Source organism: Purpureocillium lilacinum (genome assembly GCF_023168085.1).
Source record: "Purpureocillium lilacinum CBS 284.36 DNA, scaffold_8, whole genome shotgun sequence".
In the NCBI taxonomy this organism is placed as follows: domain Eukaryota; kingdom Fungi; phylum Ascomycota; class Sordariomycetes; order Hypocreales; family Ophiocordycipitaceae; genus Purpureocillium; species Purpureocillium lilacinum.
In genome coordinates, this window is record NW_027072118.1 from 948,832 (window position 1) to 972,630 (window position 23,799).

A 23,799-nucleotide genomic window follows, 5' to 3' on the forward strand; every position below is an offset into this window, starting at 1 on the left:
GGCGAACCGGGCCGGGATCGAGGCCGTCATCGAACGAGCCCTGGCCTGGGCCAGGCGGAGCGGTGCGACTTTCGAGAGCAACAAGACAGCCGTTATCCACTTCACGAGATCGGCTAGAAGGCGCAGCCAGGGCAGCTTCGTGGTTGATGGACAGACTGTGCAACCAAAGGACGCCGCCAAGGTGCTGGGAGTGGTGCTCGACGCCGAGCTCAGATACAAAGAGCACATCGCCGAGGCAGCTGCCAAGGGCTTATCTGTCGCCATGCAGCTGAAGAGACTCCGGGGCTTGTCGCCGCGGGTGGCCAGGCAGCTGTTCACAGCGGCAGTGGCGCCGGCCATGGACTATGCCTCCAATGTATGGACACACGCTTGTGGTGAGAGGGAGACGGTCTGGTTGAGCCAAGCACAAGCAGTCGGAGCGCAGGCCGTGACTGGAGCGTTTGGGAGCGTCGCCACGGCCGTGGCTGAGGCAGAGGCGAACATTGAGCCAGTGCTTCAACGACATGGCAGGGCTGCCGCCAAGACGTGGATTAGCCTGCGCACCCTTCCGAGGGAGCACCCGCTGGCGAGGCTGAACATGAGGATATGTCAACGGTTTACGTCGCCGATGCAGAAGATGGCCATGCGGTATAGGGACGCAACAGGTGAACGGCTGGAAAAGATACAAGAGTACGCCATGGCACCGTGGGAGAGCCGGATCCGCGTCGCGTGCGATTTGGACCGAGACGAAGCAGCGGAGGCTGCAAGAGCGGCCCGCGGCGTGGTGATCTCGACGAGCTCTTCAGAGAGGCGAGGAATGGTCGGTATGGGGGGCTACGTGGAGTATGTGACGGCAAAGGGCAAGAGAGATGTGTTGGCCCGGTTCTCGGTCACGCTGGGACCGCGTGAGGATGTGAATCCGTACGTGGCCGAGCTTGAAGCAATGGCATGGGCATTTCGATATGTGCCGACGAAGCTGCCGCACAGGAACGTGGTCATCGTCAGCAGCAGCAGGGCAGCCGTTCAGGTGGTAGGACAACCTCGACAGCAATCCGGACAACGCGCAGTCCAGGACGTGTACAGACAGGCGAGGCTGCCGCATCTGCAAGACGTTGCGGTGTCCGTTTTGTGGGTGCCGGCAGGGCATGAAGGCTTCCGGCCGTGTGCGGCGGCCAAGGCAGCAGCCCGCGAGGCTACAGAGGAAGGGTGCGATCGGGAAAGAGCAACTTATCAAGCACGAGCGACGAGGACGAGGCTACTGCTCGGCCAACAGCAACAGCAGCGGCCAAGAATACCCATCGGGGTAGGACGGTATTCGCAACGTATTGACACAGCGCTTCCGGGCCAGCACACGCGGGCCATCTACGACACTCTCAATGCCAAGGAGTCCAGGATACTGATACAGCTGCGAACAGGAAAGTGCAGGCTCAACAGATACCTGCACAGCATCAGGGCTGTGGGGACGGACCAATGCAGCTGCGGCCAAGCAGCTGAGACAGTCGAGCATTTCCTGTTCCGTTGCACACGATGGAACTCGGAAAGAGAGGGCATGATACGGTACAAGCGGACTAAGATCGGAAACTTATCTTTCTTCCTGGGAGGCAAGTCTGGATCGGATGGCGAGCGATGGCAGCCTGACATGGCTGCTGTCCGAGCGACGATTAAATTTGCAATGGCAACAGGAAGACTGGATGCGGACATTTGAACAGACGAATCTGCGATGAATTGGACAAATGGACGAGAAGCAAGCGCGTAACATCCTAGCCGCGCAGCCTCGCACTGACCGACCAAGCTCCAGCTGCCGACGATGGGATGCTGGGCACTCGGGGGGAATGACCTCAGGGCAGGACAGTCAGATCGCGGAATGAGGCTGCAGGGGGCAAGGAAGGAAACAATTGTTGGGCTTTAGGTGTACGGCTTTTATGGCAGAATGAGCAAATAGCCTCTCGTTATGGCCCTTTAGGGATAATCCCTCCGGGCGTAAATAAAGTACATTACATTACATTGCCCAACCATGACCGTACTATCAGTCTGTCAGCGCATCCAGTCCATCACACGTACAATACAAACCGCTTCAAGCTACCGCTCTTCCAGGTAACGGGGCAAACGTGCCTGAAATCTGTCTACAACGCCGCATTCGGTTTGATCGATAACGAGCGTCGTGAGGGGTTCCAATTCCTCACTGAAGCGGTCAGAGAACTACCGAGAGGCATGGGATTCCGCTACCAGACGTTGTTATCACCGACTACGATAAGGCGATGAAGGAAGCACTAGACAACCAATTTCCCGACAGCCAGCAACAGCTTTGTATCCACCATATCAACGCAAACGTTCTTCTTAATGCGAAACGGAAGTGGAGGAACGCAGGGGAAGGTGGGGAAAGCGATGGAGATGGTAGCTCTTGCAGTGAGCAGACGCACGTGGCATTGACCCCGACGGATGTGGAAGCTGTGCTCGCAGCAGAGAGACAAGACAACCCGCTTCCTCAGGGCAACCTCGCTGCACCTGTGCCGCACAACTACCGTGGCGTCCTCGAACTGTGGAAGTTCGTGGCTTTCGCAGAGACAAGGGAAGCAGCGCTGCCATCAGATCAGATTAACAATCAGATATATCAGTCAGATCAATCAATTCAATTCAGATACGGATTTTTATCAGATCAATCAGATCAGATTCAGAGGGCCTACGATCTGATATATCTGATATCCCTTACGATTTTGGCCGGCCACTTACCCTAAGCCACTCGATGGATCTAAATTTAGAAGTACAGTTAACACGTCTGCAAAGCCCCGACCAGGGTACGCGTCTAGCGCGACGCGGACTTGTTTACAAAGGCTGAACACCCAACACTCCACTGTCTTGCAGCACTGTCAGCTCCTGAATCCCCTTCGGCGACCAACCCTGAATTGGTCATGTCGAATAGTCCTCCAGCGGCCAGCTGGGCCAGCAGCCCACCGTCGAAGCCGTTGCTCTCACTATTTTCATCGCTGGGCTCCCGATCAAAGAACATTGCCAAACAGTACGAAGCAGCTTCTGCACGAGCCTCAACAAACGATTCGTCGGTCGAGGACCTATACAAGATCACTTGGGGCCAGCGACGTTTTGTGATTGGAACTTTGTTAGACAGGCGAAAGAGCAGGGGTAGGCGCAGTTGGATTGGCAACTACGGATGGTTCCTGGCGGAGTTAAATGCAGACAGCACACCGGGCGGCGATATTTGGTGCTGCAGGCTCTGTGATGATAAGGGTACACCGCAATTCTTCAATGCGCAATCCACCTCCTCAGCACAGGCGCATCTCCGCAAGTTGGCATCCCATCACATAACTACAGGGCTCTGCTGACGCTTTCAGGGCTCACAGGGTCACCGAGAACCCCCAGCTGGCTTCGTCCGACGACTGCTCCGTGGTTGATCTCCAGCAGAGGGCTTCGCTGAAACGACCGAGTCCGAACGGTGCTATTGTTCCCCGAGCGAAGATTACGCGAATACGAGAGTTGTCGGTTGGTTACATCGTCGATTCAAATTTGCCCTTTGCTACTTTTGAAAGCGCCTACCTGCAGGACCTATTTCGACAATTTGATCCTGACTTTGGTCGGCAAATATCGTGGGGCAGGACAACAGTAAGAAAGGATGTCGGAGACGTATTCACCCAGAAGAAAGCGTCCGTGAAGGAGGAGCTGGACCACGCCATCACGCAAGTGCATATCAGTTTTGATCTATGGACCTCTCCCAACAGGCTCTCCTTTATTTCAATTTTCGGCCACTTCCTTGACGAGAAGCACCATTATCGCAATCGGCTACTAGCTTTCCGGCGGCAGGTTGGGCCGCACGCGGGTGAGAACATTGCATGCACAATGAAGAGTGTCATCCGCGATTGGGGGATTGAGTCCAGGCTTGGCGTGGCGATTTGCGACAATGCAAGCAGTAACGACACGTGTTTGCGGAGCCTCTACGCGACTCTCGATGCTTCGATGACCCGTGCCGACACTGAGGCGCGAAGAATGCGATGCTTCGGACATATTCTGAACTTGGTGGCGCAGTCCTTCCTCTACGGCGAAGATGCTGCTTCCTTTGAACTCCGCTCCGAAGCCTACGGCATGCTAGAACAGGTAGAAGAAGACCTCGAACACTGGCGAACGAAGGGTCCAGTCGGCAAGCTGCATAACATCGTCAAATTTATACGGGCCTCGCCACAGCGTACCGAGGCCTTCAAAGCGCACGCTAGGGAGCAAGAGGAGTCTCAAGAATACAAGCTTGCGGAGGAGTCGACCGCGGAGCTTGAAGTCCTCCAGAACAACAGTACTAGGTGGAATTCGACGTATATGATGATCGAACGAGCCTTACTGAAGCAGTCTGAACTCAATAGCTTTGTTCAAGACCTGGGTCTCGAAGCGGATGCATCGAAGCGGGTGCCGTCAGCAGATGTTCTGACCTCTGACGACTGGAAAGTGCTGCGAGAAGTTCGCCACATCTTGGAGCCTATCTACCATATGACAATGAGGACACAGGGATGGGGTACTGGCAGTGGTCACGGCCGACTGTGGGAGGTCATGGCAGGGATGGAGTTCATCCTAGACCACCTGGAAGACTGGAAGGCGCTCTATGAAGATAGGCTTCTCGATTCCGTCAATCACAGCCAGAATCCACAGCCCGCAACACCGAGTCGGAACCGGGAGCGACCATCACGCCAAACACGATTGCCATCGAGACTGCAAGGATGCGAGGTGCTCACGCCTTCGCGTCGTCATGGCCAGCTAGACGCTTGGCCGTACTCACCAACTGTCACACGATTTAGTGAAGCCGCTTTGCCTGAGCACTCTCGAAAGGAGTACGTGCAGAATGACGCTCAGTCCATAACCAGTATTGCGAGCATGGAAGAGCGAGAGCGGGCGAGCATTAGGGCAAGTATCAACAATGCTTGGGTGAAGCTTAACGAGTACTACACGGCCCTCGGCCAATCGCCACTCTTCGCGGCCGCCGTCATCTTGAACCCGGATCTTGGCCTTCGATGGCTGGAGGCTAACTGGAATTCTCCAGAGCAGCTGCGCTGGCTTCGGGACGCCAAGGATGGGGTCAAGCGATACTTTGAGCGCTGGTACTCGAGCGACGACACGGCATCCGGGGAGCCCGTCTCCCGAAAGCCACCCATAGCGCGTCGACCGGAACCAAGCAAGTTTGAGCAGTGGGTGCATAGCCGACAGCCGAAGCTCTCCGCATCAGGTTGTGAGCTTGAGAGATATTACCGGCTCGAACCGGAAGAAGTGACAGATCCGATTCAGTGGTGGGTAGATCATCGAAGTGCGTTCCCGCAGCTCAGCAGGTTTGCACTGGATGTGCTTGCCATTCCGGCCATGGCGACCGACTGCGAGAGAGCTTTCAGCCTGGCGAAGCTTACTGTCACATCACAAAGGCATTCTTTGCTTGGGTCGACTGTCGAGGAACTGCAGCTCTTGAAGAACTGGGTTAGAGGAGGCTGTGTGACGTTAGGCGGCCTCTGCTGGAACAGCAAAGCTGGGGAGAACGTTATACTAGGTTGAGTCGCACCCGGATATCAGATATCAACCAATCAATCAATCAGATCAGATATGTGCTGAGGACTAACAGATCAGATCAGATTTAGACGCAAATCTGATTTGATTGATCTGACGGCAGCGCTGCAGCAGGTGCAAGGCATCGTCAAGCAGGCCGACAACCGCAGCCCGTTTTTGTGGTCCGACGAGGTCGTGAGCCGGACGGAAAAGGAAAGCGAGACGGAGAGGCGCGAGCGGGAAAAGATGGAGCGCGAAGAGCCGGAGCCGCCACGAACGGAGCCGGAAAAGGAGCAGGCCAACAGGGAGGCAAACCCGGAAGACGACGTCCCCGACACACCAGGGTTCAGGGATTGGATTAAGGAGCGGAAATGGACGTCAGACCGCGCGCGGCGGATCATCCAACGGCACAGCGAGCGATTGATGGCAACGAGGTTGACCATCAGCGCGTGGAGGCACATGGCCATCGGGATATCGAACCGGTTTTTGAACGAGGCGTTTCAAGAGGACGGATTCGGGGACGAAGACGTGGACGGTGTCGCGGACAACCCGGCGGATTTGCAGGCGGGCCACGGGACACACGCTGCGGGGATGATATACGCACGCGAACTGCAGCAGAGTGGGTCCGGGACAGCGGCACAGCGGGAGCAGTTCCGGAAGGTCAGTCGGCAGTGGCACCGGTTTTTGGGGTTCGGCGCCGACGACACGGTCGGAGCGGGGCGGGGTGGAGCCATCGTGGGGAAACGACAGCGCGACCCATTCCAAGCCGCACGCGAGGAGGCCCGGTACCGCCGTTTCGCGCAGTTGCACCAGGTCGACATCCGCGGGAAGTTGCGCATGATGATGGGCGACAGCACGGAATTCCGCGGGCAGCAAGAGCAAGTCATCCGGGCCATCATCCGGGGTGAGAGTCCCATTTTTCAGATCGCGGGCACCGGCGGCGGCAAGAGTTTGTCGTTCATGTTGCCGGCGTATTGTTCGCCAGACGGTACGACGATCGTCATTGTGCCGTTGACGACATTACGCCAGGACTTACACGGACGCTGCGAGAAGGACAATATCGATTCGTACATGTGGAAGAGCGGAGAGAGCCATCCAGTGGCGACGACCGTGTTCGTGACGCCAGAGTCGGCCATGACCAAAGAATTCGGGGATTTTGTCAACCGATTGCAGTGCCGGCAGGTGTTGGACAGGGTGGTCGTGGACGAATGCCATGTTTTGTTGGATGCCACCCCGAAGTTCAGGCCCAAGTACATGGAGTTGGGACGCAGAATCAGCGAATGGGGCGTGCAGATGGTGTTTTTGACCGCGACATTGCCGCCAGCGGACGAGGCCGGTTTTTGCCGGATCGCAGGGTTGTCAGCGAGCAGTTTGCGCATGTTCCGGTCGCGGACGACAAGGAAGAACATCGCGTACCGCGTGCGAACCATTCGCGCGGCACCCGACAAGCAGGAAGAGGACGAGGAGGCCGAGGTGTGCGAGATCGTGCAACAGTGGTTGGCCCGGCAGGAAAGCGGTCGCGTGATCGTGTATTGCGGATCGATTCCGCGGGTTGAGCGATTGGCCGAGGCGTTGGGATGCAAGCGGTATCACGCCAAAATGGACACGGCCGCGGGCAAGGCGGTGCGATTCAAGGAGTGGGTGCAGGACGGCCCGTTGGTTATCGCAACGAACGCATTGGGATTAGGCGTCGACGTGTCCGATGTACGGTTGGTCGTCCACGCCGGTATGCCAAAGAAGTTGCGTGATTACGTGCAGGAAACCGGGCGAGCGGGACGAGACGGTGGACGCAGTGAGGCCGTCGTCGTGTGCCGCGAGGCGAGGCAGGCGTACGCCGGATCAGATATGGGGAAGAAGAGAAAGGGGAAGCAGGACAAGGGAGAGATAAGAGCTGCAATAGCGCGGGGGTTTGACTTTGTATGCGTTTTACTTAGTGAAATTCACTTGCACACAGCCAAGAGGCACGCCAGAGCGCACTTCCTTGCCTCTACACCTGCCCGAAGCGTGCAAAATGAGGGTCAATGCCCACGGCATGACCGGCCGTGTGCCTCCCGGACGTTAAATAATATCACATCACATCACCGGCCGTGTGCCTCGACGCACGCCCGCTCTGGTAGTGCTAGCGCCATTTTCAACCCTGGGGTTGAAAACCGACTTTGTACCCCAGGGCTGAGGTTGCGCGTTGCCGCCCTTTCCAGCGCGTCCCAGTTCTGCCGTGCATACCTTGCTGCCGCGCCCAAAAGCTCGAGGCTGAGGTGACCACGCTTGACGCATTGGGCGACCCCAACGCTCGATCCACGTTGGAGTCGCAACCAGACTTTCGACCGGGCTCGCCCCGTAACGTGAGGTCTGCGATATCTCCACGGCGTGCCCGCCCGCGGAACGCGTCGTGCCCGTCACCGGTCGGGTCACCGGTCGGAAATGCCATGCAGTGCCGCGCGGCGCCTGTTGGGAACAGAGTGTCGAACGAAGTTGGGCCGCCATGCCGAGCAAGGTTGGGCGGCGTGCGCGGACGATGGCCTGCGATCCAGGCAAGCAGCCGTGGAGACCATCGCGAAGACAAAGGATGAAGAGGAAGAGTTTCGTCTGAGGCCGCCGATGCTTATTATGGTCGTCCGGATTGGGCGACCCTGCGGCTGAACACCCAGGCAGGAAGGCGGTGTCGCCGCGTCGCGATGATTCGCGGGTCGCAGGCCGCGTTGCTTTTTCGGTTTGACGTGGGTGCGACCGGACGAGGCCCCTGCGTCGGGCCCAGGGACTGAATTTCCGCAGTCGCGACCGCGACCACACGACAAAGTCGCAGCGGCTTTTCATTCATACACGACCGCCAGCGGAGCGGACGCCGAGACGAACGGCACCATGGCCCAGCTCCCAGCGTCAAAGACCGCAGAGCCAGCAGGGCCTCGCAAGCGCCGGCGAGATTCGAGCGATGACGAGGCGCGCAACATGCCCGCGAAGAAGGCCGCGCGGAACCAGTTCGAGGAACGCGAAACTACCCTAGAGCAAGCCGAGCAGTATCGCATTTTGACGGCCAAGATGCCCGTGGAGGCGCTCGCGGCGAACTGGAGCGAGGGACGGAACCGGATGCTTGAGGAAAAGCATGTTAAGGCTCTTGGCAAGATCTTCACGCAGGGCGGTTTGAATCGGGCGGACCATCATGTCGTGGTACTCTCCACTCGGCCTGAGGTCGAATGCATGCTACGGGCCATGGGGCTTCATGGCGAGGCCACTGATGCGGACGACATGCCGGCGTTTGACGACTGGCTGTCGGTCAACCGCCAGGTTGAGCTCATGGACGGCCAACACCGCGTCGCAGCCCTCGAGCGGTACGTGTCCGAGACCCGCGCGGACAAGAAGGAACTGTGGTGGCCTTGCGACTTTTACGATCGCGGTATGCGACTCCCACCGCAGCGGATCGACCACGTCGTGAACGCCTAGGCTGAAGAGACGACATAGATGCGCTTCCGACCGAACTGAACCACGCGCTGCGGATGAACCGGCAGGACACGATGATGGCAGACAGCCACGGCGACATCTGGGTGCAGCTCGTCGCTGCGGCGTCCGAGAAGCCAGGCATGTTCCACGGCAACGACGACGAGATGAAGGCGCAGATGCGCCGCGCCCTACGCCTCAGCGGCGAGCCCGGCTTCCCGCAGCACCGGCTCGCAACCATCTGGCGCAATGAGCGATGGCGGCAGATGGCCACGCGGTGGTGCCAGACGACCGTGGGCCGTGCCACCTTTCAGATCTCAACCTGGGACTGGATGATCCGTCTGCGGATCGACGATGTGTGTCTCGATGGGTGGCTACTCGAGAGACCTGTGCTGACGCGTGACAGTTCTGGTTCATGGCATTCCGACAAGTCCTGTACACGCTCGCGCAGCTGCCCTGCGACGCTGCGAGGCTCGTCTCGTCCGAGGATTGGAAAGAGATGAGCGCCACTCTCGGCGCCGAGCGCACCCAAGAGCAGGTACAGGAGCTCTTCTACCCGGGTCGATCTGGCAAGTCGGTCAGCGACGCGAGCGAACGGAACCCAAAGCTACTGCGAGCCTTCGACGCCCGCGGATACTGGGACGTCTACGAAAGGATCCTACGCACGCCAGCGCTACGATTTCCCGACATCCACCGCATCACAGGTCTCTCGCAAGGGCAGGGTCGCGTTCTGCTGCAGGTACTGAGCCATGTCGTCGACTGGTTGAACGACAAGCGAACGAAGATGGCAAAATCTCGAAGCAACGACAAGCCGCCTTTGCGCAAAGATTTGGAGCCTGCTCTGGACTACTACACACCGGCGCGGCTGCGACAAGCCGAGAAGCGGCTGAAGGTGTTCTTCCCGCCCGCTACGCCGCCGCAGTCATCACGGGAGAGCGCGTCGGTGTTGCTCCAGCAAGAGGTGCTCGAGTTCGCGTTGGAGCATCTCGCGGCCTTTAATGCGCCGACGGTGAGGGACTACCTCAAGGACGGAGACCCGGACACGACCTATATGCAGCTCGGTTTCGCGAGGACACATGGGCTGGCGTGCTCAAGATCGTTCGCTGGCACGTGAGCGACTGTCGGCCGAAGTGGCTGCCGGTGGATGGCAGCGACAAACCGCCAGAAGCTGAGCCATCAGCCCAGGCGGCGAATCTGATAGAAGCGTTGTGAAGCTACGACGCTGGCCTATCCGTGGTGCGCGAGAAGCTGCACAGCAAGCTGCGGTCGTCAGTGTTTTGCAGCGCTTTCGCTACGTGGCTGTCGGAGCAGTGCGGCGAGGAGCCGGACAGCGAGGACATGCAATCGGGCGATGGCGCCCGGGGCAGCAGAGGTCCTCATGCCGAAGACGATGGGTCGACGGTCGTGTGGCGGCAGCTGTCGCTGCGAAGTTTTTTGGGGCTGGCCCTCCTGTCGTCGACCCGAAGCTAGCCTCGAGGCGGGTCGCAAAATCAGCAGTGAGACGAAACGCCCCAATTGCTGTAATGGACTCACCTCAGTGCATGCCCGAGGGAAGCCAACAGACAAGGATGGCAGTCGGAAAGCACTCACCGACAAGTCGCAGCGGAACGGCGTGACGAAGGCGCCCGCAAGGAAAAAGCAAGGCGAACGGTTCGAATGGCGTCCAACACTGGAAGGACCTAAGTCCGCAACGTCACAGCGTCAAGCTGAGAGGGGCGGTTGGATAGAGCCTTCACCGGTGCGGACAAGGTTGTCCGCCCCCCCGCAAGACGAGCCCCGTAGTAAAGTGGTTCGGCCCGTTTCTCAATTGCATTTCCTTTTTCTGTGCCGTCCTGGCTCCATGTTAAGGTGTGTGGGCTACCAATTTCACGTGCCAAAGGTCTATGTTACTTTTGTGGGCGAGACGCGTGTCTGCCGCTACTGCCGAGCGCAGCTCAGAGGAAGAGATGAGTGTAGTGTAGCCGGCTCGTCCCTACACCGCAAGTCCTGGGTTGTAAGCGCCCACAATTCCACATGCGAACAAGAAGATACCAAGTCAGTCACGACTGCATGTCTGTTGTTGGTGAACCGTGGCTCTCGCTAAATGGCAGAAGGTGTGCCTCCTTGCATGCAGCACGCAAACTCAGTGCATGCTGGAAAATATCTATTTAAATCCTCAGGTTCTCCATTGAATCGAAGCTGCAAACTCATTTTGCATTCACCAGTTTCCACGATTTGTCATCCCGGCCGCTACATCTACGATAGCAAATCGCACCAATGCCTGACACCTATGTTTACAGGCGTGCCGAATGGGCAGCCCAAAAGGCCAGTATCATGGGCTGGCCAGGACTAAACGGGACCCTGAAAGATTACCCTGACAGACTGGCGAGGGCGACTGAAGAGGTATCCAGAATCTCCGTATCGATCGCGAACTTTCAGCCCGTTACTGTGATAGTGGGCGCTGAGCGAATGGAGGAGGCTCAAACACACTTCGCCGAGGTTGACACGCCATTCGATATTAAAGTGCACCGCGTCGAAGGTGACAGCTCGGACATCTGGACGAGGGACTTCGCCCCGACATTCGTTATTCAGAATGGGCCAGGCGCAGAACGCAGCCTTGTTGGCCTTAATCTGAACTTCAACGGCTGGGGGGGTCGCTATCCCACGCCCACGAATTTGGCACTAGCGCAGACCTTTTGCCGCGACATGGGAATCAACTGCAAAGACATATCCATTGTCACGGAAGGTGGCTCACTGGAGACGGACGGGGAGGGAACTCTCCTGCTGACTGAAAGCTCGATCCACAACGACAACAGAAACCCGGGCAAGTCTCGTGAAGACATTGAGCACGAGCTTGTGCGTGCCTTTGGAGTCGAGAAAGTCATCTGGATTCCTGGCAGAAAGGGCATTGACTCAAGGGACTGCCACATTGACTCGCTGGTGCGATTCGCTCGACCAGGTGTCCTGCTTTTGAGCAAGGCCAACGAGGTCAAGAAATCCGACTGGACTGTCGTGTACGAGGAAGCCCGTGATATTCTGTCCAGCGCAACCGACGCCAAGGGCCGTCCGTTCGACATTGTCGAAGTGGAGGAACCGGACGAGGATTTGTTTGACGGGAATGGCTTCGACCACAGTCGTCCTGTACGGAGCTATGCCAACTTTGTACTTGTCAACGGGGGGATTATCTTACCTCAGTTTGGTGACCCAGCTCATGATGCTGCGGCGATTCGAGTGGCGCAAAGACTATTTGGTGACCAGAGGAGAATCATGCCTGTTCTTATTGAGGAGCTGCCTTTACTGGGGAGTGGTGCTCACTCCTCGACTCAGGAAATTCCTCTTCTTCCTTGAATTGGAGGCAGCGTTGCGGACCACCCTAAGGTTGCGGGTGGGTTAAGATGAGAGCTGCAATAGCACGGGGGTTTGACTTTGTATGCGTTTTACTTAGTGAAAATCACTTGCACATAGTCAAAAGGCACGCCAGAGGCCACTGCCTTGCCCCTACACCCACCCGCAGCGTGCCAAATGAGGGTCAAGGCCCAGGGCATGACCGGACTGTGCCTCGACGCAAGCCCGGTCTGGTAGTGCTAGCGCCATTTTCAACCCTGGGGTTGAAAACTCATGACTTTGTACCCCAGGGCTGAGGTTGCGCGTTGCGATCGTGTCCAGCGCGCCCCAAAGCTAGAGGCGGCCCAAAGCTCGAGGCTTAGCTGACCATGTGTCAGACAATTGGCTCCACAGGGATCACAGTTGGCATCGTGTAATTGATGAGAATTATCTAAGGAGCAAGAGCTCCACGAAAAGCTGCACGGCTCCCGTGCAACTCTTATACACAAATGAAAGCTTTGCCGGTTTAGGCAGTGGCAGCTGCCTCGTAAATAATACGTTAATGAACCCAGCCCAGAGTTGATTTACGAGCCCCACTTTTGCCGGGGGTCGGTTGGTTTAAGCCAACAGGGGCTGAGTTGATTTCCAGGTAGCCAATCAGCGGCCGACACTCACGCCCCACGCCCCCTTTCTGCTGGACGCGACTACGACGCGATGTTGCGGTCGCGTTGTAGACGACTGTCCCTACATACACACACCGAGCTGTCACAAAAGCAGCAAGGCCTCCCGCTATGGAGCCTTTTGTTCATCTCCCGAGATATTCGATTGTTGTTTGCAAGAAGTGCGGGTACGGGTGCGCCGGCAATGAGATCGCAAGCCACTTGCAGACGCGACACGGGGAGCTACCAGCGACTGAACGGCGCGTGGTGGAGCAGACAGTGAAGCGAATCCCCGACTTGGTACATAGCCGCGACGATCTGAGCAGGCTCGTGATTCCACCGCCCGCGATCAGCCCGGTTCAATATCTCACGCCGCCGATGACGGACGGGCTGAAGTGCAAAAGATGCCCCTACATATCTCGTCAGATACAGAAAATCCAGGCCCATTGTCGCAAGGTACACAACTGGCGCAACCCCAGGAGCAAGGGTAGACCCATCAGTAACAATCCCCCGCCGCTCGACATACCATGGACCGACAACGTACAGTGCCAACGCTTCTTCCGTTCAGGGCCGGGCAGCGGATGGTTTGAGGTCGGCCGGAAGAGCGGACGAAAGAAGGCGCCGGATACAACGGGCTCGAGCGTCGTGGAGTTGCCCGTCGAGGTCTCTCATCTTGCTCCCGAAGTGACTGGCCATCTGCGAGGCGCACTGCGGCGAGAGCAAAAGTATCGGGCAGCAGAGAACCAGCCACGCGTGTACAGCAAGGTGATGGGGGAAAACTCTTTCGCAGCCACAAGCCTATGGCTAGAACGCACGCAATGGCCGGCAATGTTCCGGGGCTGCCGACGCGACATCCTACGCGCCATGACCCGACTACCGAAGCGCAGCGTACATGGAGCGGGCCATCTCCTCGGGCAGGGCCCTCGCGAGGGTGATCCAGATATTGTCAGCTCTTCGATGGACGAACGCAAGATTGCGTGCATCTTGAGCGCCGTGGACCATGTCTTAGACCGTTGTGAGAATACGGTCAAAGCCACGAACAGAAGCTTGCTCTCTTGGCTGGTCAGCTCCCGGGTTCACGTGTATGGGTCCCAGCAGTTCATGCTAGTTGCGGAAGAGTCCAGCCGGCAGCAGTATCGCGTTGTCTGGAAGAGATTCCTGGCCTTCGTCCTTCGAGCGTACCGATTGACACCGGAGGCTCGGGTGCAAGAAGCGAGGGTCAATATTGGCGAGGAGATCGCTGCTGACCTGCACCATGTCTGGCATCATGTGGTTTGGGACTCGGTCGATACTTCTGCCTGTTCATGGCCTCGCAGCGGACTGGCCGATACAGTGCAGTGTGAACGGGAGGGAGAGGGAGAGGAACAACCAGGGTCTGAAGGCTCTTCCGACGCCCAACAAAACGGCATTGGAGATTCCAGCGACGACGAAAGTGACTCCGGGGACGAGTCGTTTGATCTCGAGGGAGAAGAGCCCGTCACTGTTGATACCGTCGATGACTCGGGATTATTCAGCAGGGATGAGGCCGGAGTCGAGCATAGCCGTGCCACAATCTCCAACGAAGCTTTTGCCGAGTTCCTCGAGTTGTTGTTTCGATTCAATATCGGTCTATGCATGGAACCTTTCGCGGACGGGCAGCCCAGCTCGACTCTGCTCATTCGTTTTAGTGGTGTCCTCGGGTTCTCTCTTGACTGCCGTTCGTTCTTACTGGCTCGGCAGTACTGCCCATTCACATCGCCGCTTATCTACATTCAACGCCTGCTCTTTCTGGAATACGCGCTGCCCCTGCACCCTTACACTACACTTGGTATCCCGCGGCGACCACGTACGCAGCAACTCGAGCAACTCAACCAAATCCGAGAACAGTACACCGTGGCTGAGTCACAGTCTCCTCTGGCGGAATTGGTAAGCCTCCGGAATTCCGCCCGCGTTATCGCACGGAATGAGCCGCCGGCATTTCTTCTTCGCTGGAGCGAAAACGGCGACACGGTGTACTGGGGAGAACAACATTATTTGACAATGGAAGCCTTCCCGAAGCTGGCTGCATATTTTATCACACAGGCCGAAGAGCTATGCACAACACTCATGCTTGGTATGAGGCTCGACATCGATTTGAAGAGTCTAAAGGATGACTTGACAAATACTGATTGCGGCTACTCCTTCATCAAGAATCAGCGCAATGGCCTTGAGGGCAGATACGAGGAGCTTCTTGTCAGAGCGTGCACAAAGCGAGTCGGTGCGCTTGCACGGCACGGGCAATGGAACTGGGCTGCTATCACGTCTTACCTCAGAACGACGACATTGCTCGAAGACATGTTGCTCGGCGGTCTATATACAGCATGCGGTCAGCTGCCGCGGATACGAGAGCTACTCAGTCTACAGAAGGAAAACACCCCCTCATCAAGTTGTGGTATCTTTGTTTGGAACGGTTCCGTCATCTACTGCATCAGACATCACAAAGCGAAAAGACAAACGAACAGAGAGATGTATGTGGCACGATTTCTACCAGCACGCCTAGGAGCCGTGATGGTTCGGTATTTGGTTTGCATACGCCAGGTGGCAGACTTGCTACGGCGCGAGCAACTTAATTATGACAGCCCGGATGAGACCACCGCGCGAAGTCGACTTCTATTCCAGTCAGATGGTTCTGCGTGGAAGCCATCCAGGTTGACCGCAATACTAAAGAAGGCCACGTTGCGGGCTTGGGGTTTTGAAGTGAATGCGCAACTTTATCGTCAACTTACTATCGGCATCACGGAGAAGCATATCAGGGAGGTACATGCGCCGCTCAATCGGTATGACGACCAAAGTAAGGATGCCGATCTGAATGTCGTTTTCGCTTGGCAAAGTGGCCATCGCCCTTTGCAGCGGGGAATTACATACGGGCTCGACGGTGCGTTTCCGCATCAGCTCCAGCCGGCTCTACTCCGTGCATACGAATGGGCGTCAACACGATGGCATGAGTTTATTCGCCAGCCGAGCAAGCTTGTTATCCCAGTGGACGAGCGCCATGTGTCCATCTGTCCGGACCTGACGACTCTGAAACGTGGTGCTCCGCGCGACGCGGAAGAAGAAAATTCTCCGGTAGAAAGAGTGCAAACGGTTAAACGAAGGAAAGCTCTTCGCGGGATGGATGGCCCCGCCTTGAATTGCGACCGCGGACTTGAACCTTCAAGGGGAAGCGACACTCCCGCCGATCACCAGGGGGGTCGCGTACGGCTCGGCCGTATTCTCTGCATACTGTCGGAGCAACAAATTCTCGTCTGCATGAGATGCAGAACTGCAGTCAGGCCAGGAAAGGGCATACAAATTCATTTCCGGGCTGCCCACGAAGAGAAAGGAGAGCAGCTAAAGCAGATCATGTCATTCTGTACTGGTTTGTCTCTCGAAGACCCGAGCACTGCGGCCCGAGATGGAAGCCAGTCGATTCCAGAGTTGTCGGTGTACAGTGGATACAGTTGTAACGATTGCCGTTTCAAGACAATCAGCTACAAAGTCATGCTGCAGCACCTCAATCAACAACATAAGCTCGCCGCCACGGAGCGAGGCCGCCAGCGGTGGCGGACAGTGTCTCTGCAAACGTATTTGAGCGGTAAGTACGTGCGGTACTGGGAGGTGCTAGATTAGTTTGGGTAGTTGCAACATACCGGCTTGTATGCTTAGGATTTGTGCTCCTGATGAATGTCATGGGCCGCTGGCCGACATCGTCCAATATTATGGCGACATGGAGCTGGACAACCCGATGACAGGGCAGTTACCGGACGACGGCTCGATGCCCGTGGAAGAGCTGCCCATCGTGCGCGGATACAGTTGCCGTGCTTGTCGGTTTCACACGATATCGCCCAAAGTCGCCGAGCAGCACTGGCGGACCGCTGGACACGCGTCGCAGGGAGGACGCACGCCGCAAGGTTCCAAGTATGTCGCAGCGCAGCTGCAGACGTGGCTTGGTGGCAAGTACGCGTGGTACTGGGCCGTTCGAAACGACGATGCGGACGACGAAGAGCGCTCGGCCGGCGACAGCGTACTGGAGTCCATGATCACGGAGTGCGAGGCCGAGCAAAAGGCGGAGGACGACAGCCGACGTCGAAAGGGCGACGCTAAAGAGGGTCTGGACCGAGACGACGCGTGGGTCTCACACATGGGATGGGTCCGGCACTTCGGCTCCCGCGACAAGCTTGCAATCTTCGACGCCGCCGAGTGGGTCCGCGCCCGGGCCGTGAAGAAACAAGCCGTTCAGGGTCCGGAACTGAGCGCGCGCGACCACGAGCAACACCACCATGGACGCACCACCATGGACGCCGCTTTTAACTATGCGATCCATAGCTCGCCGAAGGCGCGGCTTTGCTCGACATGCCGATCGGCGGCCTACTGCTCCGTCGAATGTCACTAAACCGATTGGTTCATCCATCACCAATTGTGCAAGAAGGTTAGCGGCGCCATCGCGTGTCGTCCATCAGCTAGTCATCGCCTCACTATCCAGCTACCGACGAAGAGAGAAAAACCATCATTGGAGGGGGTCAACCCGGAAGAGGACGGTTATAGGACGGAACCTTACCTCCACCATAATCTGGACCACCTCCTCGACATCGCTGGCTCTAAGGGCTATACCGGTTGTGGCCTGCTGCGCATCAGTGGAAACGTCCCATGGAATCGCACACTAGGCGTCTCGGGACGAGACGCACTAAAAGCAGGGTGCTTACCCCGTGCGAGTCCTAGGTCTGCGGAGCAGGACGGAACACACGGCCTGTAATCGCGAGTGTGACTGAATGGAGCAAATGATTCGAGAGAAATGATGCTGTTGGCTTGCGTCTCGCATGCAACTAGTGATTGGCAAGACAAAGCAACTGTGAAGGGTCCCCACATAACGGGGTCACCGGGCTGAGAGCAATAAGAGCTGACAACTCCTCCCTGTTTTTTCTCCCTCTTGTTTTCCGACCACACTTGATCTTGTGAAAACCATTCCTACTTTAGTTGGGACACAAAACGGGAGCTGAGTGGTGACCATCCCTTCAACTTGCCTTAAGTTTTTGAACTGACAAGTTGGCAGACAGTGGCCACGAGGTATGCCAACACGAGAGTATCCCACGGACAGGAGTGAGTATCTTTAACTATCTTCTTGCGCACGAAGAGATCCTTTCGAGAGACATACTTCTTGGCGACTATGGGGCCACGGCTTGAGCATTGGATCGCACCCCCTGGGGTGCTTGAGGCAACTGCAACTGGCACAGGGCATCTCTTCTCTCTTTCATCGCGAATGAATGGGTCAATAACATATTTGCCTACTTTGGAGGCATCATGGAAGGATCCGACCTGGGAACAGGCAGCTTTACCGGCGCGAATTCAGCATGTAACCGTTCGCCCGATCCCGAGAGTAACGGTACGAAAGTGATTTCAACATCGTGCTTTGGCACCTCGTGCTGTAAGCATCCGGCGTGTGAGCCGCTGAAGCGAATAGCTTTGTGTCGACAGTGGTTTTGTCTTCGATGGGTGTCATCCGTCGGGGCTTTGCCTTCGAAGATGCTCTGCGTTTTGCGAGAGCGGTTGGCGAACCGTGCATTTAGTTACTGTGCTGCATTGACAGACGAAGGCGTGTACGAGGTACTATTGAGGTTGGACCAAAGTGGTTTCACGGGATTACTTGTTCCAGGGTACAGCTCTGCATGGTTTGACGCGAGCAAGTGTAAAGCCTGGTCTTTTGAATGCTGCTGGGATGCGCTCGTGATAGACACAGATCTCTGGGTCCGGAGAGTGGCAGACGATACTGGAAGATTCGTCTTCGGTGACAAGACTTTACCCCATGACTTGGTCAAACAAGCGCGAGAACTTGGTGGGCCGGATGGTGAGATATGACCGAGCTACGGGAGGGGACGGAGTGAGTTAGCCTATGAGGGTCATTGAACCAGAAATATTGGCAGTTCGGGTTGGGGTGGTCGCTACCGTTCTTAGGCCACGGCTGCCTTCGACTTGGCAAGGTGTCTGTATGTTCGATTCTACAGCAGTCGAAAGTGGAGCAGCCTCCTGGAGCGTCCATCTTGTGTATTGGGGTGAACAGAATGCTTCCCTGTCCCGTGCACAGTCCTGTTCATCAACTCTTACGATGGCATCATCCTTCAATCAATACGTCGCTTCGAATACACCAACAGCTGCTCGGTGATGAACCAGATACGAAAGCCACAAGCGCCTACACTTCCACACCCCATTGATCAATTATTGCTTTTGTCGCATGAACCGGGAGCGAAACGGTGGCGTACTCCCATTTGGCCGACAGTCAGGCGTCCGCTCTGTGCCAAAGAGCCAGTCTTAACGCAACCCATTCGGCCATTTCCCGCACGTCAGCCAGTCCATGGTACCCGAATGCTGGAAGAGGTGGAATAATCGGGCACTTTTTGGCTTTCCCATGAATGTCCCTTCGACAGTGCAGAAGCTGGAGACGGATGCCCGAGGATGAAAGATTTTTACGGAGAGTTTGTGCAGGCAAGGGCAGTAACGGCAGATAGAGGGTGTCTTTTTAGGCTCCCCGATCATTTTAACGCCTGCGAGCCCAATCCATTCTCTGCCGTTTCATATTGTTCCAAATTAGATCAATATATGGTGTTCAATCGCACAAAGTAGAGGTTCTTCCTGTAGCAGCATGTCGAATCTCGCTGAGCAGAAGTTTTCCCAGGTTGGTCTCTCCAAGGGTAACGCCGTCATCGCATGATCGGATGAGAGACAGCCAAACCGGCAAGTCGCTCTTGACTTCTGTCCAACAACAAGACAAACTTCGGTGGCTGCTCCTAGCAACATAAAAAAATGCAGATTGTACTAATGGTAACAGGGAAGGCGGCAGAACTGACGGAGTGTCTTCACTCGGCTCAACTTTTACAAGCGCCTCATAAACGCCTGCCTCCCACTTGACTGGTTGAATAAGAAATCGCCGCGATCCTAGGACACTTTGTAGTTCGCGAACCATGTCCAACGATGTCGTGAAAGGCAGTGCGACCCATCGCAAGAAGAACCACTGACTACACAAGCGGCGCTCCTTCAGAGGGACACAGTCGGAGTGTGCGCAGCAAGAACAGGATGGAAGCCTAAATTCCGTCTCTGTTGAGATGGTAGGGGTTATGATGCTCATGCCCACGACGTGGTGTGACAATCCGCGCGCGAGGGAGTAACGGTCCGCCCAAGCCTCGAAAGCGTATGAGTGGAGTTCTTTAGCCGAGGAAGTCTACTAGCTCGCCTGTCATTGCTGCATCCGCCAAGTCAAATTGACGACCACCCTGCCGAAGGAGGGGTTTGTATGTGTTTCAGAAGTCGTGAGTAGTGAAGGATGGACATACTCGTTTTTGACATTGGTTGTTTCTGTCGAGGCAAACAAAATACTCATGTTTGGTCGCGCCGAAGGGTATGCATGCGTGTGTCGCCTTCCAGTATGGAGTAGTGTGTCATGTGTTATGGACTGTAGGCGCAGTGAAATGAATTCCTGCTCTGGTGAAACTGCCTGAATATTAGTGTCGTCATGGAAGGTGAAGCGGGGTCTTCAGGGAGGTTGATAGGCCGGATGTTAGTCCGGCCGCCCGGTCATTAGCATGTACTTAGGCGCAGCCATCTCAAGGAAGACACTCACGACCAGCCAGGACGCGCTCGGCAGAGAGCCACTTAACACGTTCCATGATGATTCGAAATGTGATGGGATAAGCCAGTGCGTGCCCTTCGTATCGCCCACTGCGCCATGGCATTATGGGGAGCTGGCTGAGAGCACGTCGATAAATTGACCGTCTGCGTGCGGGTAGTCAATGCAATCGATTGATGCTGACAATTGAACGCCTACCAGCCCTCGCAAGGCAACAATCATAATTTTCCGCTCCGACATTGCTTGATACAGGTCAATGGGCTCGGTTATCACGGCGAGGAGCGGGAATTGGTACTGGGGGATTCTGGGACCACATCCACCAGATGACTCTCCGATCGCTAATCCCTCTCGACCGAAGGGACATCTGCTAGGCCCAATGCGGTTCGCTTCGACAGTCTGATGTGCTAGACGGGTGCGGTTCCACCCTTGTCCAATCCCTCCCCACGCTTGATAGCAGGTTTTGACGAAGAATGCGCAGACATCTGCACGGAGATTCACCGACTCGCCAGCGATGGCAACGGACAAGACACGACGATGACTATAGGATCTACCAGCAGGCACGCAATAGGAAGGGGCCGACTCGTACAGAAGCTTCACCGCAACACACACCGTCAAAGAGTAGAGGAAGCGACTTCGAAGACCAGTGGACTGGGGGAACTAATCCAGTGGGCCAAGAACAGGCATGAGACTACATCTCCATGCAAGCCAGCACTCGCCCGGCCAAACGAGGAACTAGTTATCGCCCGGAAGAGAAGGCCGAGGTGCTCGCCACTCCTTTCCTCCTCGACTCCAAGCCGACCTCTCGGACATGGGTGGATATGGATACCCATCCTGTCGCACAGAGAGCCAGTCTTATGCCGCATACAATCCGCGCCCGATAGTTGTTCGCGAAGCGCGATCCTATAACGTAGGTATTAAGGTCGAGCACCTGCATGATTGCATGGTGCTTTGACCCCGTTGGGGTCTAACGATCATTGCATGCGACCCTTTTCGAAGAAAAAGGATGTCCCTGTCGGTCGTCCTAGGTACCCCTGCGCGCGGGCGCCGCGCGGGAAGTGACATGGCGCCGGGCCCCTGCGCCGACGCTGGGTGCGGTGAAAAAGGAGTTCGATGAAAAGGCCAGCGTCGATTGGACGGGGCTGATGAGAAGAGCCGGGCACCAAAAGCAAAAACGGCCTGCGCCAGGGGCGGGGCGGCGGCGAGGAAACGAGGAAGACCAATGCCGTCTTCGCTGCTGCGCATGGGCATAATGATAATGGACCGTACGCATATAATACCATCCAATATCCATCCACGGTTGGACGTGGACATGGACGGGGGCTGCTGGCCTTGGCAGTCGGTGCCGGGCTCCCTGTCAGGGGCAGAGCGGAGAGGCTGCGAACAGTACGGCATATTATATGGCATATGGCATTTCTACTCTATAGCAATAGTCAATTCGAGGCAAGCGAATCCTGTTCTTCCTACTGCGGTCTCTCCGTTCTTCGTCAGCAGCGCCATCTCATGTCGGAGAATATTATGGGTTTATACCACGTTCACACATTCACATGTTCACGTGTCTTTGTATGATACACACAAATCCTGCCCTGGCCCTGCTGCGCTGCAATGGGCCTCGATACGTTCGCGTACGACGCCGATCACCGTGTTGTCGTGTGCCGCGCTTGCGGGACGTGCCTGGCCGCGAAGGCGACGGGATGGAGACGGCACTTGCGGGCCGACCCGCACCGCATGCGGGGCGACGAGCTAAAGGCGACCGTTGAACTACTGTCGAGCTACAGCCTGCGGCCCCCGGAGGAGCTCCGTCAATGGCGGCCGGAGAGGACGCGGCCCTGCCGGGCGATTGACGGACTGCGCGTGTACGTCGGGTACCGCTGTGCGTGCGCCGCCGATTGCGACTTCTGCACGATACGGCTCGCCGCGATGCACGACCACATGCCCAGGCACGGGAAGAAGGCGTCGCAGCACGGGAAGGCGGGCATTGCGCTCTGGCAATAAGAGCTGGAATGGCGTGGGGGTTTGACTTTGTATGCGTTTTAGTGAAATTCACTTGCACACAGCCAAAAGGCACGCCAGAGGGCACTGCCTTACCTCTACACCCGCCCACAGTGGCCAAATGAGGGTCAATGCACAATGCACACGGCATGGCCGGCCATGTGCCTCGACGCAAGCCCCGTCCGGTAGTGCTAGCGCCATTTTCAACCCTGGGGTTGAAAACTTCCTGACTCTTGACTCCCAACGCCCCGTAGGCAGGCGCCTGTCTGGCCGGGCCCGCCTCGTCCGCCCACGTCCCAACCGAGCGCGAGCTGGTCGAAACCCAGGTTTCAAAGTGGGTCCTCCGCAATTGGCTCGCCCCGGTGCGGCCGCGGTGCCGTCTGTGCCAGCCAGTGTCCTGTCTCCGTTGCAGGTGCCCCTCAAGCGTGACAGTCGGCGGCCTTCCCGTGCGGTTCACAATTGTTGATGTCGGCACGGGCCGTTGGCTTGAGATGCACAACATCGGCGTCTCGTCCTGAGCGCATCATGAGCGCATCCGCGGGAGACGTGCCGACGTCGCGTGTTATGCAGTGGCCGGCGTCAGACGCGTGGCTCGAGTCGACGCTGATGTCAAACAGGCCACCAAGTGGCCGTTGGCGACTCGTGCGACCGGCGTCGAAGAAACAGTGGCGATGCAAATAAGCGCAGCGAGCACATTGAAAGCACAGCACGACAAGTTTGTATGCGGGAAAAAGAATTGAATGACACGAGAAAATGGGGCCGCGTACTTATTATGCGCGTCCCAAAACGGAATGGCCGAATGGTGCGGCTGAACAGGACAAGGATGCCAAACTTGCTTTCGGTGCACGCGAGAGTTGTTGGCGGAGGCCCCTGCGTCCGTCCTGCGACGGGCCCTGGAACAGGCCTCCGTGCGATTCTTTGCAATTGTCGCGGCGTTCCAGAGCCCGCCGACTTCGTTCCTCGCCAGTCTGGGTGCTGCCAGAAGCCCAAAACCCACGACAATGGCCGCATGCTCATCCCGCCAGGGGCCAAGACAGGCAAGCGCCGACGGTACCCAACCGAGGTGACAAAGCCAGCGACGAACCGCCGCACCCGGCAGCTTCTACCCGGCTTGTAGCTAATTCTGTTCAAAGAAATTTTGGTCCGTCCTACGCCTGGAAATACAAAGGCACGCTGCAATGCAGCTCCGGATTGAACTCGAACCCTATTTACGGACTCTCTGCCTAAGCAGGCTGAACGGGCGAGAAGGATGGCATAGCGCTCGAAAATGCAATGATCAGTGTTAGCCCTTCTCCATCTCCC

At 56.9% G+C, this 23,799-nt stretch overlaps 4 protein-coding genes across 4 annotated transcripts; all 4 read left to right on the plus strand.

Moving 5' to 3' along the window:
- Positions 1–5,748: 5,748 nt before the first annotated feature.
- PLICBS_010129 (uncharacterized protein) lies at positions 5,749–7,298 on the plus strand (the record flags this gene model as incomplete). The annotated part of the gene is made up of 2 exons (XM_065601826.1): positions 5,749–7,211; positions 7,274–7,298. 2 exons carry the CDS (start codon positions 5,749–5,751, stop codon positions 7,296–7,298), a joined length of 1,488 nt encoding a protein of 495 aa, XP_065457898.1.
- Positions 7,299–11,190: 3,892 nt separating this feature from the next.
- On the plus strand, positions 11,191–12,261 carry PLICBS_010130 (uncharacterized protein; the record flags this gene model as incomplete). Its single annotated transcript, XM_065601827.1, has 1 exon — positions 11,191–12,261. One exon carries the CDS (start codon positions 11,191–11,193, stop codon positions 12,259–12,261), a length of 1,071 nt encoding a protein of 356 aa, XP_065457899.1.
- A 4,359-nt stretch (positions 12,262–16,620) lies between these two features.
- On the plus strand, positions 16,621–17,286 carry PLICBS_010131 (uncharacterized protein; the record flags this gene model as incomplete). Its single annotated transcript, XM_065601828.1, has 1 exon — positions 16,621–17,286. One exon carries the CDS (start codon positions 16,621–16,623, stop codon positions 17,284–17,286), a length of 666 nt encoding a protein of 221 aa, XP_065457900.1.
- Positions 17,287–22,110: 4,824 nt separating this feature from the next.
- Positions 22,111–22,500, plus strand: PLICBS_010132 (uncharacterized protein; the record flags this gene model as incomplete). Its single annotated transcript, XM_065601829.1, has 1 exon — positions 22,111–22,500. The coding sequence occupies one exon, from the start codon at positions 22,111–22,113 to the stop codon at positions 22,498–22,500; it is 390 nt and encodes a 129-aa protein (XP_065457901.1).
- Between the last annotated feature and the right edge of the window lie 1,299 nt (positions 22,501–23,799).